At 36.6% G+C, this 19,759-nt stretch overlaps 1 protein-coding gene across 15 annotated transcripts in view; it reads left to right on the top strand.

The window, feature by feature from the left end:
• The window catches only part of EYA1 (EYA transcriptional coactivator and phosphatase 1), a 312,348-nt gene extending 292,843 nt beyond the window's left edge, over positions 1–19,505 (top strand). For 14 of the 15 annotated variants that reach the window (XM_081266699.1, XM_081266694.1, XM_081266706.1 and 11 more), the window contains 6 exons: positions 3,253–3,311; positions 3,424–3,584; positions 4,469–4,583; positions 4,682–4,803; positions 8,374–8,474; positions 17,500–19,505. In XM_081266699.1, the coding sequence (XP_081122825.1) occupies positions 3,253–3,311; positions 3,424–3,584; positions 4,469–4,583; positions 4,682–4,803; positions 8,374–8,474; positions 17,500–17,580 (639 nt within the window). In that variant the 3' untranslated portion in view covers positions 17,581–19,505. Of the gene's footprint in view, positions 1–3,252; positions 3,312–3,423; positions 3,585–4,468; positions 4,584–4,681; positions 4,804–8,373; positions 8,475–11,648; positions 11,704–17,499 lie in introns of all 15 variants that reach the window. The other variant, XM_081266703.1, reaches the window with a different exon arrangement.
• The last annotated feature ends 254 nt before the right edge of the window (positions 19,506–19,759 follow it).

Below are 19,759 nucleotides of genomic sequence, written 5' to 3'. Positions count from 1 at the left end.
ACTTAGCATAGTAATTCTCCAGTTTCATCCATTTATTGGCAAAGGCCATAATTTCATTCTTCTATAAGGCTGAATAATAATGGAATGTACTTTTATGAAATAGTACTTACTTTCCCATGGAATCCTATATGTTCTGTCCTCAGTGTAGTACACACTCAGGGTTTCTAGGAATATATTTGGCACCTGGAAATAGACTCAGCTTCCATTTTGGTCTTCTGGGTCTGTGGAATGTTCTAGTAACGTTAAACTTTGTTGCTTTTCAAGAGCCGAGGGCTCTTTGTGCTTAAAGCCAGTGATTCTTAAATCAGGTCTTGCTCTCCTCCTTCAGTTTTCTAATTGTCCGGATTTTTTTTAAAAAAAATTGGAGACTAAAAGATGACCAAACCCAGAAGGCATACATGAAAACCCAAAATTAGGTTCCCAAAAAGAAAAAACAAAAACTTGGTGGCTTCAAAAAAAAAAAAAAAAAAAGTAGGAGAAGAAAAGTTCATCTTCCTGCTGGACACTGAGTTTCAGAATACATGCATGGAAGCAAGGTACCTGCATTAGAATTTGAGGGCGAACACACTCATGACAAATTAACACATTTTGCAGCTGTGTTGTGAAATGTTGCAATATCCTCCATAATATTCTCCATTCTCCCAGGAATTAAATTTTAATAAGTAATCATCAAGAGAGCAATATTATTGTTTCTCATTAAAGTTTTTGAAAGTTTTTAAAAAGCATTATCATTTATGCCATTTTTGCAAGCTTAAGGACTTACAGATAAGGAATCCCCAGTATGTATTTTATACATTTGAAGTTTGTGCAGTATTTTTTCTATCACTCATTAAGTAAACTGAGTAACAATTTTCAAACATATTTTGCATAGACATTTAATGTTTGTTTTTTCATTCTTAATGGTGCTAATTAGGCTCTTTCAAAAATGCTTTTGGTTTTCAAAACTCTTTTCATTAAAATGATTCTACAAAATATTCTCCTGATAAAGAAAGATTTCCTTTTTGCTATCAAACCAAACTTGCTTTAATTAAGTCATTGTGGGGTGAGTTTGCTCTCAACTGGTAAAAGCCTCAAGCTGTTAACAGTTAATTACAGCTAACCAAGATATGGAACAGTTCTTCCAATGAGGGTCTGGGCCAGGAACAATAAGTTTTAAATAAAACTAGCAGGAGAAAACAAATACAGGGTATAGAAGAATAATAGGGACAGTGGAGCCATCAACAGAGGTAGAAGATAAAGGAGTCCTCTGTTAGTGGAAATTTACAACTAAATTAGTTTTTAAAAAGCATCACCACACCCTGCTCTTCCAAACCACTCTTCTAACTCCCAAGTTAACCAGGGAATTCTGGGTCAGCTTCTTTTCCTTGGATTAAATTCTTTTTAACATATTTTTTCCCCCTTTCAGTTCTTCAACTTCCTCCCCTCAGTTCAAAAATTTCTCTTTCAGGACAGTATGGCCTTTTACCCCATCTCCCTCCCCAACTACACACTGTAGAAGAGTAATTTACTAACTATCATAAAAATTGCATTTCTGGGTAAAGATCAGCGATGTCTTCTCCCAACTTAGTGCAACTCTTTAAAACTGGAATGAGCATGCTGTTGCAGACACAAACAATGACCATTGTCTCCTCAAATAAGATTAAATTGTTAACTCTGAGAAGTTCCCCACTGTGTTTTCCAAGAATGACCTGTTTTACAAATGTTAAATTCACAGTCAGCATGTGAGGGCTCCTAGACCGCCTTTTCCTTTTTTCTTATCTGAAGTTATAGACCTCAGGAGAGTGGGCGGGTTACAAGGTCAAAGTCTTTTCCTCCTTGGAACTTGCTGCTTGCTGGGAGAGGGCTGCCTGGAAAATAGATGCTTTGGAGAAGAGGTTGGGGGGTCAAGATTTTAATTCTGTTAAGGAACAGCTGGTTTGAGTTTCTTTCCATTTCTATCTCCTGCTCCCTTCCTCACAAATCCATGGAGAGAGAATTGTGCAGAAGGAACTGGCAACATAAAAATATACCTTCCATTACTGGAGCGGTTCACATATGTCATCTCCCTTACAGAGTCAGTTGCCGAGTGCTAAAGAGGGGTGCTGCTTTTTATAAAATTAACTTTATCTGAAAACATGAGCAGAGCCTGAATCAGAAGAACCTTTTCTAATACAGGGTTTTTTACCTAGAAATTTCTTTGAGTATTTTTAAACTTTTAGTTTAATGAAGGCCTCAGGGATATTTAGAGTCTAAATGCAAAAGGAGTAACATCTATGTTACTGGTTTCTGGCCTAGACACTTTGTCTGTGTCCAGATTAGTATGCCTTCATTCATTCCTCAAGTGTTTATGTGGCACCCACTCTTAACCACAGCCATGCAGGGGGCTGGAGAGGGCATAGGGAGACACTCTGAGGCTCCTGTACAAACAGGTGCATAAACATTCTCTTGGTCCAGCAAAGTTCCCAAAGTTAACAACCTGCTGTTCTGAACAGTTTAAACACTGCTTGGGATTTAAAATCAGATCTGTTCAAAGTAACATTATGGTATAACAAACTCATAAATTCAATATTTAAAATGAACATGTAATACCAAACTGTAAAAAATAACAGTTAAAAAATTTTTGAAAGATATGTAAAACAACACATGGTTTGATTATTTTTATTTAGGTCCTGAAGTCTCCTGTCCTTTTTTTTTTTTAAAAAAATCCTGTGTGTGTATGCGCGCGCATACACACACACAGAATAAAACTCACATCTCTCAAATAAATGGCAAACTAGTAACAGATTTTTTGTCTGGGCTCCTCAGCACACTGGCCTCAGGCTGTGTTGGTGTGTGGCTCAACAGCAATCAGAGGTCATAATTTCATTGGCAGTTAGCATCAGGTTTAATTTTTCTAGCATGTTACATTTACCAAAATGTCTGGTTTCAGTTACGCTCAGACACTGACTGAATCAGTTTTGAGCAGCGTGATGTCTTAAGGTACCTGAGGTTTATGGAACACACATGCTAATTGTTTTCAATCACTTTCTTTTCTAAACACAAAAATGTGTTTTCTGAAGCTGAATAACAGTCGTCCTCGATGACATTGCTTGTTTCCCACAGAAGAGCACCGCAAGTAGGTAAAAATGTCAATTTAACGAGACTGCCACCTACTGATTTGCATAGTAGAAAAATGCTCTGTTTAAGGTGTTTTTTAAAATGTCTGTATGTGGCTTTTCAAAAAAAAAAATAGCTTTCAAAAAACTGATGTATATCATTTTGATTGCTTTTTAGGAATGTGACCAAGTCCATATAGATGATGTTTCTTCAGATGATAATGGACAGGATCTAAGGTGAGGACCATGAAATGTGAAGGGATCCTCTCCCTTTTATGGCTTAATTGTTCATCTAATTAAGATGAATTTTCTGTTCAGTTAACTTTGGACTTCTCTTGCATCTAAATAGCACATATAACTTTGGAACAGATGGCTTTCCTGCTGCAGCCACCAGTGCTAATTTATGCCTGGCAACTGGTGTCCGGGGCGGTGTGGACTGGATGAGAAAGTTGGCCTTCCGCTACAGACGAGTAAAAGAGGTCTACAACACCTACAAAAACAATGTGGGAGGCAAGTGACCATCACCAGTGCAGTTCAAATGCCAACAGTACCATTCACTGTTGGGTCACACTGTTTGGGATGTAATTAGCTTTTTAAGGGACAGTTGCATCTCACCGACACTTATCTGCTGTGATTTAGTGTCAGAAATATCAGAATAGAGCCTGCTACCCTGTTTACCTAGTGATGTGACCTGGGGGAAGTCCCTTGACCTCTCCAATTCAGTGGTCCTTCCAATAATATGGGCTTAGCAACCCCTAACCAAATCACAAGATGGGCTGTTAACATTCCTTCTACAGGGTGGATGCTTGCCTTAGCTTGGATCTGTTCCTGTGGTTCACGGTGGCTAGGATGGCTTTAGCATTCACAGGGAATATATGGACTTAAAAAAAAAAGATGGAAAGTGTAAGGATAGATTTCCAACATGGCTGTATTCAGATGTTCAAGTGATGTCATCAAGAGAATCCATGCTTTCCCTCTAGAGAGGAATCATCTGATCCTCCCAAAAGGTGGGAAAATGACCACCAGTAGATCCCGGTCTGTATCCTACCAGTTTAGCACTTTCTGGGTGAAGAAGAGCAGTCTTTCCATAGATTCAGCAAAAGGTCTGCCAAGACTGATTTTCACTGGCAAAGCCAACATCACACACTTATACTGGCAGCCAAAAGGTTAGCTGAAGTGAGGAAAATAGATGACCCAAAAAGAAGGAATGCTAGGAATGCAAAGCCAGCAAGTGGCCCTTATAAACTAAAAACATTTGTCACCTGAATAATATGTGAAAATGACTTTGTATATTATAATGCTTGGAGGCGATGTTGGTAATGATATTAAATATTTATACAGCCGGAGAAATGCATTGGTGAGGAAATAGCTCATATATTCTTTTAAATCCCCAGGTCTGCTTGGTCCAGCTAAGAGGGAAGCCTGGTTGCAGTTGAGGGCTGAGATCGAAGCTCTGACAGATTCCTGGTTGACTCTGGCCCTGAAAGCACTCTCCCTCATTCACTCCCGGTGAGGCACCCTTGGGGTCTCTGCTGGGACAAGAGTGCTGCTGGCTTGTTCATTTGGGGGATTCATTTTTCAACAGTCTTTTCTTTCTGTTCCCTTAGGACTAACTGTGTGAATATTTTAGTAACAACTACTCAGCTCATCCCTGCGTTGGCAAAAGTCCTGCTATATGGATTAGGAATTGTATTTCCAATAGAAAATATTTACAGTGCAACTAAAATAGGTGAGCTGTTTGTTTTTTATTTTTATCAACTCTTTCTGGGTAGTAAAAGTGAAAGATAGTAAATTAAACTTATTTTTCAGAATTCAGAATACTTGAGAAATAATTTTCAAAATCAGCATTAGACATCAAGAGAAATAATAAAATATAATCCATTTGGTAGAAGTCATAAAATTTTATTTCACTGGCTAATATTAAGATGAGTACTTGAGATATAAGTAATTTCTCCTCAATTCCAGATTATAATTTTATTTTTATTATTTTAGACACCATCAACAAAAATATTTGTAATCTAAAATGAGCAGTTATGTAAAACTATAAAAAGAAACAATTCTAAAAATAGTTTTCTATTACTGGAAATGGGATTTGTTTTTAATTTTTAATATATATGAACAATTGAATTTCCATTTTTTTATGGAAATACAAAAAAATCAAGCTATTTGCAAGAAGGAAACAGTTGGGGAAAAGACTAATATGAAATTTAATTGAACTATAAACCAATATAGAATAAAAGTAGGTATTCAAAGACATGGCTCTTATTCTCAGGGAAAGCAGACATCTCAATCACCATATTCCAATATGATAAAGTAATATATGAATGAGCACTTATCAAGTATCTACCGGGTGTCTAGAACTATAATAAGTATTTTATATAATTAACTCAATCTTTACATTTTACAATGAGGAAATTAAAGTAAATTGCTCAAGTATATAGTTGGCCAATTATAGGTCTGATTCCAAAATGTAAACTCCTTTCCATACCCTTGAGGTTGCTGCTAAATGCCTGAATGTGCACCTGGTCAGGAGTCAGCTTTTGCTAGTATTTGCCCTCTGCTAAGGGGCAGGATGACATTTGAGCTGGGTATAGAAGAACAAAGACTATGTACCCAGCAGATGTGCTAAGAGATCAAAAGAGAAAATGTGTTCCCTGCTAAGGGATTTGTGAATGATCCTGATTGATTAGTGTACAGTGCTCATAGGGGAAGTTGAAACTGGAGAGGTACACATGGGTCTAGTCTTATGGCTTTGTATATTACCCTAAGGAGATAAATGTTACTTTGGTTAATTTCCCGGAGAAGAGGATGAAGAAGCCTATTTCTGGCTATTTATAAAGGGACAAAGGTGGAATTCCTGTGAGTCTAATGGGTCTCCTACTTTTATACTTCCTGTACTTCTCTAAAGTACATACTTAATGATCACTAAATAACTACTTATATAATTATTTATAGTAAGACTTCTTTACTAGTCTTTAATATTCTTGAGGTCTCTCTTTTGCTCATCATAGTGTCTGCAGTGCCCAGCATATATTAGGTACTCAAAACATGTTTCTGAATAAAATAAATGTCTATATCAAGGAAGGCTGGCATGGAGGTTTCTTTTAGGCACCTGGTTCAGTGGTGGCATGATTAATGGATGGGGAAATTATGCTTAATTAAATTAGTGTTGAGTTTGAAAAGCCTATGGGGTATTCAGGCAGACTTCTCAAACTGGAAATATACATATTTAGAATTTGAGAATGATGGTTCCCGAGAAAAGACCAAGATCAGAAAGCTGAAAAATATTTACAAAAAGAAAGGGATATAATGGGCTACTAAAAGTTATTTAGTATAACTAAAAATTGCATATGCTCTCATGTTCCATAAAAAGAACAATGGGTTTATATTAAGTCATGTGTTAATCCCATTTTCATCTATATTGATCAAGTGGAATTATTGTGTTTTGTAAACAGATTGTGGTAAGGTTTATTAGCACATGAAAGTTGGGACAAATTCCAAGGAAGCATTTAATACACAAAAGGGGTAGTTCTGAGCCCCCAGAAGGAAAGCACAAGTAGTATTTTGTGTCATATGCTTTGAGGTTTAATCCCAGGTAATAGGAAATCACAATAACACTTCAGTGAGCATTAACTATTTAAATGGACATTTTATTTCAAATATTGGATGTTTTTTCAGTACAGAATGAAAAATAATTGTGTACCACCCTCTATCTCAACACCAGAGGCAGGATCTCACTTTTCTATATTTTTATTTAGAAAACTAGAGATTAAAACTCATTGTGCCATCAAATAAGAGATGTGATCAGTATAGAAAAAAAAACAGGCTTTTCATGGTACACAAACCGCTAAAATGCTAGGAGAAGAATGGTCTCTCACTTAGCAGAACTGCGGCGATGCCTTTTCAGACAAAATGGATTTAAAGTGAATACTTAGCTAGAAATCTTATACTAACTTCTAAAGGGCAGCTTCATTATCTTCATCTTTTCTACATGACCCAAAATTTATAGTTGAACCTATATGCATAGGAAAAAATTCATTTTTGTCCTCTCTACCTTCGCCTTTAATGTTTTACCTTCCTGTTTCCATGAGACAAAAACTGCAAAAATACTTATTTTCCCTCAAGGAGGGAAAAAGTAGTTTTCATGACACATATTTGGTTATACATTTTTGCAATGAAAACTATATTTTGTATTAGTTCCTTAGTGACTTAATGTTTCACAGTTTAGTAGGCAACTAAAGCAGCATTAAAATTGTATCCTTTGAATAAGGCTGGCTCTATTTCATTCTGTCAGATGCAAATGAGAGATTTTAGTGCAAAATACAAATATAAAGCAGACATTTGTTTAAGCAAACAAGCAATTTGTTCATTGGTATATCTGATCCTTATTTGAAAGGGGTACAGGTCCCTCTCAACCATTCACATTTGAAAACTATAAACTGTCCCATTGTCCAGTAAAATGACCCCATTGGCAGCCAGAGACTTGGAAGAAACAATGCCTGCATTAACTGCTAGGATGTGCTGGTGGGGTAGCCGGGCTGGGAGCCCAAACTAAGTCATGACATGGGAAAGATAACAGAGAGATAAAGGTGTTTTGTTACCTGTATCTCTCCTTTCCTCTAGGAAAGTGCTTTATTGAACATGAGATGCCTGGGTACAGTAGGCATGAGCTCACTATGGTACCCCAATTACCTGACACTGATTTCAGGAGGAGTTTTATGAGACTATTTCAAGTAAACTCATTGAGCTTTAATTCAACCTGAAAATGAAGGGGTAAACTAATTCCAATGTTTGTTCGTTCTTGCTATTGCCAAAACCAAGTCAAACCAGTTTCATTTCTCTTAATATTCTCTATTTGGAACAAGTATTTTCAGAGTTTGATATTTTATGAAACTTCTTAAAAACCAAGCTATAATATATTGCCAGAATTTCATGTCTTTGTTTAGTCTCAGCTTGTAAGGAAAAAAAGAAAAAAGTATTACTGCAAAACAACACTGTTCTCTCAATTGTTAAAAAGTAAAATCTAGTCAATCTCAGTTTAATAAGTCCTTGTGAAAAGAGTATTTTAAGTTGTCAGTTTTCAAAGGACAGGATACCACATTGCTAATTAATTTGTAATTTTAAATCTATTGTGCTATTCCATATAATACCAAATGACATACAAGCACTCTAAATTTTGCACAAATGGGGTTGAGTTGAATCAAAAGCACAAAGAAAGCATTTTATATAAAAGGTTCCAGCATAATCGGGCTGGGTTATCCAAACTTTACATTTTCTGTAATTTATTTTTGTTCATTAGGAAAGGAAAGCTGTTTTGAGAGGATAATTCAAAGGTTTGGAAGAAAAGTGGTGTATGTTGTTATAGGAGATGGTGTGGAAGAAGAACAAGGAGCAAAAAAGGTGAGTGTAGAGGGTACATCTTGTGCTATTCACTTTTCCTTAGTCCTCAAAATTCTCATAAATGGATCATTGAAACAAGTTCTATTTATCTGAAACAGACTATGGACATGTACAGAGCTATAAGCATCAGAAAAGGTCAGAGAACTCAACATGAATAGTGTGGTGCACAAGTTCAAAGATTGTAACCAGATTGTGAAGATCTGGTTGGTCTTCATAGAGTGTAGACTTTGGGAGCAGAAAGGTAGGCACAGTGGCACAGCCACCATCCAGAACAGAGATGACACACACACACACGCTTACTCATGCCAGCCTGCCCCTTTCTGTACCCAGAACAGACGTTGCCAAGTGGTTCAAATCTCATTACCTGAGCACCTTTCAATCATCACTTCAGAAAGCCTCTTCGGATACTTGTAAAGGACCTCACTCTAAGTCTCTAGACTTCCTGTCTTACCCTTGCATTTTTGTTCTCCTCAATCTCTTCCAAGATTCTCTCTGAAGAAGTTGTTTCATTCTGCATTTCAATGCACTTTTGTAAGGGGAGGACCACATACCTTAGCCTGGCACCCAGGGTCTTCACAATCTGGTTACAACCTGCCTTCCTCCTTCACAGAACACTGCAGTCACATTCATCTGCTGATGTTTGTTTTGTTACTGTAACAAAATACTTGAGACCAATTTATACAAGAACAGGTTTATGTGGCTCAGTTCTAGAAGCTGAGCAGTCCATCTTGCTACATTATAACATGGCAGAGGGCATCCCAGATTGAGACAGTAAGTGTGCAAGATCAGGTCTCTGTTCCTCTTGTACAGCTATTAATGCTGTCATGGCAGCCCTATCTCCTGACCTTATCTAATTCCCTCCTACAGGACCCACCTCCAGATACCGTCAACATAGGCATTTGAGGATTTACATACTCCTCAGACCATGCCTAGCATTTTTTATCTGGAATCTTTACTCCAGTGCCTTTCAGTCATTGTCTAGGAACCTAATTATAGTCTAACTCACCAGAACTGGAGTAGTAAACAGCTTGGATTCTTGCTCCAGCCTAGGTTTGATTTATGGCTCCGCATCTTATCCAGTCTGACTTTGCACAAGTTTCTTGACCCCTCTATTCGTCTAGCAAAAGCACCTAGCTCCGAGGCCTGTTTTTTGAAGATTAGATTTGAGATCTATAACTACAATAAAATAGAACCTGATACATGTAAATTCAGTAAGAAATGTAGCCACCATTCCTGTTGGCTGATGTGCCTCTTTCAGGAACTAAATCTGAGCTTAGAGGTGGAGATCTTATTTTATTGAGTCTGTCTTTGAATGCTTTTATAAATCTTGGTACACTTGTACTCTATTTCTTAAGAGCATGACAAGATTAGCCAATAACAACTTCTCCCCCCCCCTTCCTCCCACACTCATTCATTAGATTCCATAAAAGAATCTAGTTCTTCTACAATATTTTTTCGTATATACTAGAAGTGGCACATAAAGTTCCAGGTCACAGATGCATCATTGAACATCAAGTATGACATGTGGCCATCCTTCTTATGGTCTATGAAGATGACTTCATGCACCTTTGTTGGTGCCTCTGAATTCCAATAAAAGTGTAGGTATTAACACTAATTCTGTCAATGACCTCACTGATAATACGCACCATGGATACAGTGTGCCAGGAGACTCACATTATAACATGGCCTGTTATAACAGACCTTCTGGTATGTTAGTGCTTGATCTGAAATGGCATTTGCCATTTAAGTACTCGTTCTGACCCTTCTTCTCCACCAGTGTGCAGCATTGATTGTTCTTGGGTATACGTATTAGCCCTCTGGATCATCTTTCTCAAAATAAATTAGAATTCCCAACATTTAATCCTGGAGATCTAAAAGAGAATGTTTAGTGGGAATGCAGGCTCAAGTTGTCTTTCTGGAAAAACCTCTGGAATTCCCCCTTGGACCTCCTGGTGGCCAGGAAGGCATGGAACACATTTACACCTCTGAGAACTGTGGAGTTGAAGAGCAAGCAGCATTTCATGCCAATGTGGCCCTAGGCCAGGGTGTGACTCTGCCTGGTTCTTCTTCCTCTGGTGTTCACCAAAAGTTTAATTTCAGGAGAAAGTTGCCAAAGTGTGTGAAAGTGATCACCTAAAATCAAAGAATACAGGTAAAATCCTTTGGACCCTATCTAAAAACTTAAAAATATATATTTCTTAGGTTTGGTTTTGGTAAGAACAACAGGAAAAGCAAATTCTTTGTTAGAAAAACAGTTAAAATTATTTCCGTTTGTCTTTGGATATGATATTCTTTCTTTACCTGGGGCATACCAGTTGCAAAGAACATTCTCTTTGAATTTTTTGAGTATGAATGGGTCATCCCAGCCTTTAACTTTGATTTCCTGTTTGACTATAGGTGATGAGTCCCAAACCATCTGATGAGAATAGTCTCTTTGTACCTTGGGACCTGCCTCTGTGTATATAAAGCGTAGATTTTTCAAAAGATTCAGATATCAAGTTATTACTCAGAATGACAGGTCTTAAGGAGAATGTTTTGTCTAGCCTTTTTAGAAAAAGATCTAAAATAGATAATGAATATTCTCAACTTGCCCTGTAAAAAGCTACATAAAGAGAAGAGTTAGCAGTTGTTTCAATTACTAACATCTTCATATCTCAGTCTCTCCTTTTAAGCACTCATATTCATTGTCTCATTAAATCCTTGCAATTTTATTAGGAAGGAATCCTTAGACCCACTTCACAGAGGAGGAAATGAAGGCACAGAAAGGATGATTTATTTGGCCAATAGACACAGCTAGAAAGTGTCCTAAGTTTTGAACTTCCTTTCTCTGGTCTCATGAGATTTAGAAGTAAATTGTGAATCTCATTTATATATCTTAAGCATTTGGTTTACAGAAAATAATTTATATGCTTTTTTAAATTAAAGTTTGTGTATCTTCTTGTGAGGCAGATATGAAATTATGCTTTTAAACTTTATTCATTCTGATACTTCAGTTATTGAATAGTACTGATCAGTTTAAATTACTAAATAAAATAGTGAACCACTGAAGTCTTGCATATTTTCATATTGTTTTGCAAAATCAAAACATTTTGCATTTGTTCAAAATCAGTTTTAACCATTTAGCTTACCTCAGTTAAAAATGCACAACAACACTCTCTCTCCTTTTCCCTGTAGAGATGTCTTTCATCTGACTAAGTAAGATTGTTTTTTAAGCCAGAAACAAAAGCCAGTAAGTAATTCTCCAGTTGCCTATGTCATTAAAGGTCACTTGAAATCCTGGTTTCACTTGGACCTGTTTGCCAATTTAGTCCAAGGACTTTTCTGAGTAATTGAATCTAACTCTATAATTTGTATCATAGAAATACTTTCCTCAAAAAAAATCAGGCTTTCTTTTTCACCATAAATTCTTTGTTTCCCTAATACAATATGACTTGAGTGAAAATTGTTCATGCATATGATTAAAAAAAATTAAGATGTTAATACTTAGTTTTCATTTGTAGAGTAAAAGTGGCCTTACTAAACTAACCTTAGAAAGCTATTTCAAATTAGTCTCTTCTGAATAACAGGAAAAAACAAATATACATTACTCTACACAATGACATAGGCTTCATCAAAAGTTGTTCACTTTAGCCAGGCAGCACAGCGCAGGCCTGTAATCCTAGCACCTCAGGAGGCTGAGACAGGAGGATCACGAGTTCAAAGCACCTTGCTTTTGCTGAAGTTGGCTAAGCAACTCAGTGAGACCCTGCCTCTAAATAAAATACAAAATAGAGCTGGGGATGTGGCTTAGTAGTTGAGTGCCCCTGAGTTCAATCCCTTCTACCCCCCCCCCCAAAATGCTCTATTAAACATTCAAAACTTGTAAAATCCAGAATAGAACTGAGAACCTGATTGACAATACCTAATTCTGAACATATTCAAGAGGAAAATAGAAGCCACTTATATAAAAATATTAGTAATGCAATTAAATTATCTGGTTTCAGATTTCATTAAGAGTGATACAGAGATTACAAACATGGAATCCAAAGAATCTTACTACTGTATAGTGATTTGTTAACATTTGATGAACACTTACTATATGTCAGGTCTTGGAACTGGATTCTCCTTGATCCTTGAAGAGCTCACTTCTGATTAGAGGGGAAAAAGATGAGAAGTATAATAAGTATTCATGAGTTGTTAGAATAATCTATGTTTTGAAGTCTCTATAATTTGGGAAGCATTGGTACCTCCATATGCAAACTATCCAGAAATAATGTATGCATAGGAAAGCAGAGTTTTTTAAATACAAATGATAATTATATTGTTTTCTTCTGTGCCTGCTTTTTTTCATTGGCAATCTGTCCTGGCACTTATCTGTATCAGTATATAGAGTTTTCCATCTCTAATCCCTTTAAGTGACTGCTTGGTATTCCATTATGTGGATGTGCAATTATTTAACCAGTCCCCTGGGGCTGAACTTTAGGTGGGTTCCTGTGTTTACTATTACAAACAGTTCTGCAGTGAATGGTGTTTATGTGGTTTATTCAAGTATATCTGTTGGACAAATTCCTCTGTGGGATAAATTCCCAGAAGTGCAATATGAACAGAGTCTGCTTTTAAATTTTGGAAAATTTTAGTTTAATCCAGCAATATCCATTTATCTATGAGTGCCCACATGCCCAGCTTTATGTGTGATGGATGTCAGATGTAACTAGAAGGGAGAAATGCAAAATATCAGGTGGGAAGATCAGGCTAAGAGAATTTGGAGAGTTCACAGCCATAGTCAGGAGGAAAAAGAAGGAAGATGTCATTATGTTCCCTTTGGAAAACATTTTGGCTGTAAAGACCCAGAACCATGTGCTCCTTTAGGCTTGGTACCCACTTCTCAGTGTGTGCCCACTCTTGATAAACTAACTGTGCATGTGTCACACTTATAGCTGTCATTTCTGTTAAGATTTGTGGGTAGCTCTATTTTGGAACCTAGGGCTCCAATTACCAGATGGAGTATTTCCATTTTGCTATTGCATGTCATAACCATCTGAATATCTTAATACACCAAATGATTTCAGCTGTCCCAACCAGTTTGTCCACTTAGACTCGCTTTGGGGTGCTCTACTTACAGCCCATAAGTCACATGAATTCTCTGTTCGTGATGCCTTCCATCCATCACACTCACTCCATTTCTACTGTCACTCTGCCTGATTTTTCTGTGACCCAGACAGTCACACTTCCAAATCCATCTGACTCTGGCTGCTGCCCTAAATTGTTTAAAATACCTTCTTGGTGTCTCCCAACATCGAGGAATCATTAGCCACCATCTCCTTCTATTTACCAGATACAAATCTAAACCCCTTACATATTTTTCATTTCCTTTAAAAATCTTATTAATCCATATAATGAGTCATCCAGACTAATCACAGAAAATGCTCTGTGCATCCTACTTATTGGCCTTGTCACAACACACACCTCCTAACTGGGAGACCCATCCCTGTACATCTCTTTCCAACTTCCTCCATTCTTCCACTTCAGTACAAGCCCAACTTACTGCTTTCAGCTAAGCTCTCCTCTCTGAATTTGAGTTTAAATCCAACACAGCCTCACAAAATTGTAATGAATTTGTCTCATCAGATATATCTTGCCTGCCGAGTGGTTCTTGGCAGTGGCGGCATGTGTCTTGTGTCTATTAACTATTGCATTCCTCCTGCAGCTACAGTACTCTAAAGGGAATGGACTATAGCTTAATAATTAAATCATAAACTTGCAATCAAGCATCTTGAGTCATTTCCACTAAACCTTTATTTTATAGATAGGGAAGCTCTTAGAAATGCATGCAATCTTTGCATCAATGTGTGCTTATTTAGGGAAAATACTATTATGCAATATTAGTTCTAATTATTTATGGGTAGGAGTTTTTGTCACCAGCCTTCTTCCATAGACTGTTTTCTTTTATGCACCTACTTGATAGTAAATTAACATCTCTTAGAGAAGTCCACTATTTTTTTGTGAGAATGAAGCTGATCATTGCAGACCTCTTTACCCTTCAAGAGATGAAATAGTGCTGAGTCTGGAGTTTGTGTCCTAAATGCAGCTATCCCCAGAATCTGCCTGCTGTCATTGTAAAAACTTAGGCACTTTTGTTCCAAGGAAGTAGCCTCATCACCACTGTGATGGGTTGATGGGCTGTCTATCATCTGCTAAAAGAATAGCTCATCACTTTCACTCAGGGCTTCTTAGGAAGAATCTCACCTTTCTATATAGTGTTGTAGAATAGGGCTTAAAGGTAAAACAATTTAAATGTGCTCTAGGCTGGCATCAACACACCTATGAAGATGAGTGACAGTCATTGGACCAGTTTTTTGCTGTGACATGAAATGGCCAATTTATGACTTAACCATGTACCAAAGAATTAGCTGGAGTTCTTTTTCAGTTCCCTTTTCTATTTCTCTGCCACTTATTGCATTTGTCGCTGCATGTTTCTGAGTGCACCAGCAGCTTCCAAATGTGTAGTGGTCATGATTGTAGATGTAGGGAACTCACTTGTGGGAACCAATGCTTGCAAAAGAATCCAAACCTATTTTGGAAAAAAAATTCCACCTCTCACAAATATTTTTATATGAATTTGTAAAGCTAGTTATCCTAGAGGTTTCTGGATGTCTGTCTGAAGAACCTTCAGTATCCTTTTTTACTTCCTAAAAAACAGCACATTAGATCTATAGAAATGAGAAAGAACTTTGGGGAAGGGTAATGGATTGCTGGCAAATATATTAAAGGAAATAGGAAAATCACAATTAGCATAAGGATATAAAATTAGATAGTTTGATATGAAAGAATGTGCTTACAGTTGAAAAGGATATGTCTAAATAAGCAGGATGCAGAATGGTACATACGGTATATATGCATAATTTCAAATATGTGAATAGGAACTTACATAAAAATGTACAGAAATGTGGCTATTTGTGTAGTAGGATTAAAAAGTGGTATGTATTTCTTTAGATAGTTATATATTTTTTTACAAATGTTTTATATGCATTAATTTTCTCCAATAATAAAAAAGAAAGAAAGCTTTCGGTATTATAAGAGATCAAACATTTACATCCCAAATCTATGAATTGCATTCACTTGTTTACCAGAGTAGGGATTGGATTGTGAGTATGTGTTTTAATATGTGCTATTGTGCTGATAATTGAGCTATGCAAATTTTTTTTAAAAGCCACAGGAACAGTTAGGAGGTATTACAGTAAAATTCAGATTAAGTTCAGAGCTGGTAAGAATCTTGGCTTCATTCCATATCAGTTATTATTTAAAACCCTCTACTCTTATTTTTTTTCAGTAGTAGAATGGTGATAATAGTACCTATTTGAGGCATGTGGCACAGTGCCTCCTGACATAACACCCAGTACTTAATAATTATCATTACCAAGAAACTCTTTCATAGGGCTTACCAGACTCTCAACCAACTGGCTCCTGCAGCCAGTCATGTCACCAAATTAGTCTTTCATACCCAGCCAGTGCTAACAACTTTTCCTTTATCTTCTGTGCCCCACCCCACAGACCCATTCAGAGTACTCTTCTGAATGATCATCCTTTCAGACCCAGCTCAACTAGCACATCCTATTTTCAAGTATTTCCCCCATTCCCTAAGCACAGATGATTGCTCCCCTTCAACTCTCCTTAGAATACAGATGAATTTACATAGTAGTACCTTTCTGTTACTCATCTACAAACTGTGAAATACTGAGTCATGGCAAGATACAACTCAAGGTCTTTTATACCTAGACTGTATGCATGCAAAATCAAAAAACAATTTTTAAAACTGAATGAAAGCACAATGATTTATATTACAATCTAAAGACCCCAGTAGAGCATCCTCTAGAAATCTACAATGAGATCTTATCCTTAAATGATAAAATAGTCTAGAAATGGCTAACAAAAATATATAGATACTTGCAAGTAATATCAAGTATAAAAGGCCTACATTTGATATTGCAATGTAGTATAAGATTTTAGATAATTTGAGGCAAATACATTGTTAATAAATGTGCTTTTAATAGTTTGCAGCCCAATAATATAGCAGCTTGTGATTGATATCAAAATAGTAGCTCCCATTGTTACAGATTAGAAAAACAAAACCTCATTTCTATTTGCCTCCATGTCAGATTCTTAGTCTGAAAATTTCCCAAATTCTTCAGAACTATAATTGCAAATTATACTTTGGCCTCCATATTATCCTATAATTACCTTCTATAATAGGTAGTTTATCACTTTATGAACTAAGCAGAGTTTTGTCCCCCAAAGGTGATGATTTTCTTTTAAGAAAAATATTTTACTGATGCAAAAGTACTATTTACACTCCTTTTGAACTATAAAAGTTCATTATCACATTTTTCACCACTTATGGATTGCAGTGACCTTACTTTCTCCTGTTTTTCTTGTCTCTGGTTTATTCAGATGTTTCACAAACATCCCTACCTTGATAGTTTAAGTAATAACACAAATACACACAAAACCAACCTTAGACGTCCATTAAGTTTTTCTCATATGGTAAAGTCATTTAAGATCAATGTAAAGAATAACTGATGGAAATAAAGAACGATTGCTTCATATATGAGAAAGATTAGTTTGGAAAAATGTAAAATACTACCAACTGAGGAAAATGGCTTAGACTCATAAAAAACAAGCTTTTTAAGCTTTCAGCGTCAAAAATCTACTGCATACATATTTTGAAAGGCACCTGTTCTTGGCAAAGTTTCATTCATAGTGAATGTCTTATTAAAGTTTAAAATTAGCATTCGAGTCACAGTGTAGACCTAGTTAAAAAATATCCAGAACCTTCTTAAAGAAATGGATAGATTGCATTTTAAAATTCATCCCCAGACTCTTTGGGGAGGATTAGGTTTGAATTTTTTTTTTTTTTTTTTTTTGAACAGATGGATATGATAGCGGCAGTTTTCCTAATACTTAAACAAGGGGCTGGGCATAAATAGTGGATTTTTAGAGGGAGTTGGGCATATTCTCTGTCCTGACTGTGCACCTACCCCTTCTGCAGCATGCCATGCCTTTCTGGAGGGTCTCTAGTCACTCAGACCTCATGGCTCTCCATCATGCCTTGGAACTGGAGTACCTGTAAGGACAGCATGGCACTTTGACACCACACAACCTCCCGGTGACCAGGGACAAATCCCACAGGCCCGAGTTTCATGTCAGCGCTGGACCCCAGAACTTAGTGATTTCAACATACCGTGTGCAGCTGCTGTCAATTTTGACCTCTGCCCTCGTGGTTAAGGGAGGACCACGTCTATTTCTTCAGAACAGCTGTTGACTCTAGTACTGTGAATCCAATGAAAAGAAGCCATGAGAATGTTCCAGCACAGCATAATGTGTCTTTGCCACATTAACTACACGGTTCAAACCTGTGAAGAAAGGACCTGCAAACACTTCAGTTTTTAGCATTTTCAATGTGACATAAACAGCTTCTCTAATACAGCAAACTTGATTGCACAACAAAGACTGAAAATGTATTTCCTGAATACCAGTGGAAGAATTTTCTTGTAAAGAAGGTTTACTTTTTGGTGTCTTCTACCCAGGGTAATCTGTACATCTCTACTTATTTATGAACAGACTTTTTATTAAAAAAAATTTACTGAGGTATAAATCACATACCATACAATTCACCCAGACTGACTTTTTTGACATCAAGTAATTGAAGAGACAATAATGTAAGAAATAAGCAATTAAAGGCCTTTGCCTCATGACATGGCAAGTACTTTGAATTTTAGCACATTGCAAAGTAGTTTAAAGTATGTCTAATTTAAACATATAATATGTACATCACTGAGACAATCATGTACAGAAAGAATTTTTGGTGTAAATTTGTAATAATGGATGATTCTTTTACATATTGTTTAGGGAAATGATATTGAAAGGCAGTAAAGCCTTCTCAGTGAAGCTTGAGGCAACAGGTGCACAAACTCATGTGCAGTGCCTTATCTGAGTATTGGGTATAAATATGTAGATAATGGATATTTTTTGATAATGTTGTCAAGACCAAAAGCATGGATGTCAAGTGTCAATAAGGATTTTGTTTTCCAAATCCTTTTCCCCCATCAGTTCTTCTATCTAAATTTTGTTAATACTGTTAGGAGGATCTTGATAAAAATAACACAGCAGCTTCTTCTTTTGGAAACATGAAAAGTCCTCTTATCACCTTTTTCATTTCAACACTAATGTATTATATGTAACTATTTTGAAAAGTGATTATTCAAATGCTTCATCCCATGGAAAGAATATAGATGATAGATATATTTTATTAATAAAAATGGTTCATGAAAGGGGGACTAACAGAGTTTTAATGTGCTCAGAATTATTATTGTGTCTGTATTTTCTTGTTTAGGTACAGGAAGACATTTCCACGTGGCTAGACATCAGCATAACTTTGCATTACTCCACAAGTTCAAATCCCCTCTCTTTTCCTCCCCATGCAGAGGAAAGTTCATTGTCAACAGTGGATGTAGCTGGGTCTCCATCACCAAAAAAAATGAATGTTAGCCTCCACTTATATCATGACAAGCATAAATCTTGGGGGGGGGGGGAGTGTCACCATGGTCACACAATAGGAAAGTCTCTCCCAAAGTGATCAATTTGTCCAGGCAAGCTACTCTTTGGCATCTAAAGCTTTCCATTTCCATGAAATTATTCTTTGGATACATTTTATTTAATATTGTATTGCCCCCCCCAGCTTTGACCCAGAGTAGCTAAAGAGTTATTCCACCCTTATCTGAAGTTTCGTGTTGCTGCTAGAATTAGTCATTTGTTAATTCTCCAAATTGTGTGACAATTGAATTAGCTTCTCTTTTTTTTCCCTTTTTCGCTTGAAGCAAACAGAAGTTGATGATTTATTTTTTTTTAACCTTCTCATTTTATGTTCTTGTACTCTGAAGACTGAAAAGACAAAACTCATCTTGGCCTTACTGTAAAAAGGTGTGTCATGTCCACAATTGTGTACAGAATTTTTCTTCATTAATTTTTGTGTTTAAATTAATAAAATTGTTTTGTGAAGTACTATATGCTCCTCGAATATCAATATCATCTTTTTCCTGATGTTTATAGGAAGTAGCAGGACTTTGGTTGCATTGGAACACTCAAAAGCCCCACAAAGGAAGTTGCAAGAAGCAGCTGCCGTGATGGCTTTATCAGTCCTTCAGGGAACCAAGCTGGTAGGCAACAGCTGTTTCTCTGATCACTGTAAGAACTGATGAATGGAAAAGCTCTTTCTTTCCCCAAACTCTATAAACTGAACCCTCACTCAG

This window comes from Spermophilus citellus (genome assembly GCF_964194105.1).
Source record: "Spermophilus citellus genome assembly, chromosome: 14".
Taxonomy (NCBI): domain Eukaryota; kingdom Metazoa; phylum Chordata; class Mammalia; order Rodentia; family Sciuridae; genus Spermophilus; species Spermophilus citellus.
This window is presented reverse-complemented; position numbering and strand designations above follow the sequence as displayed.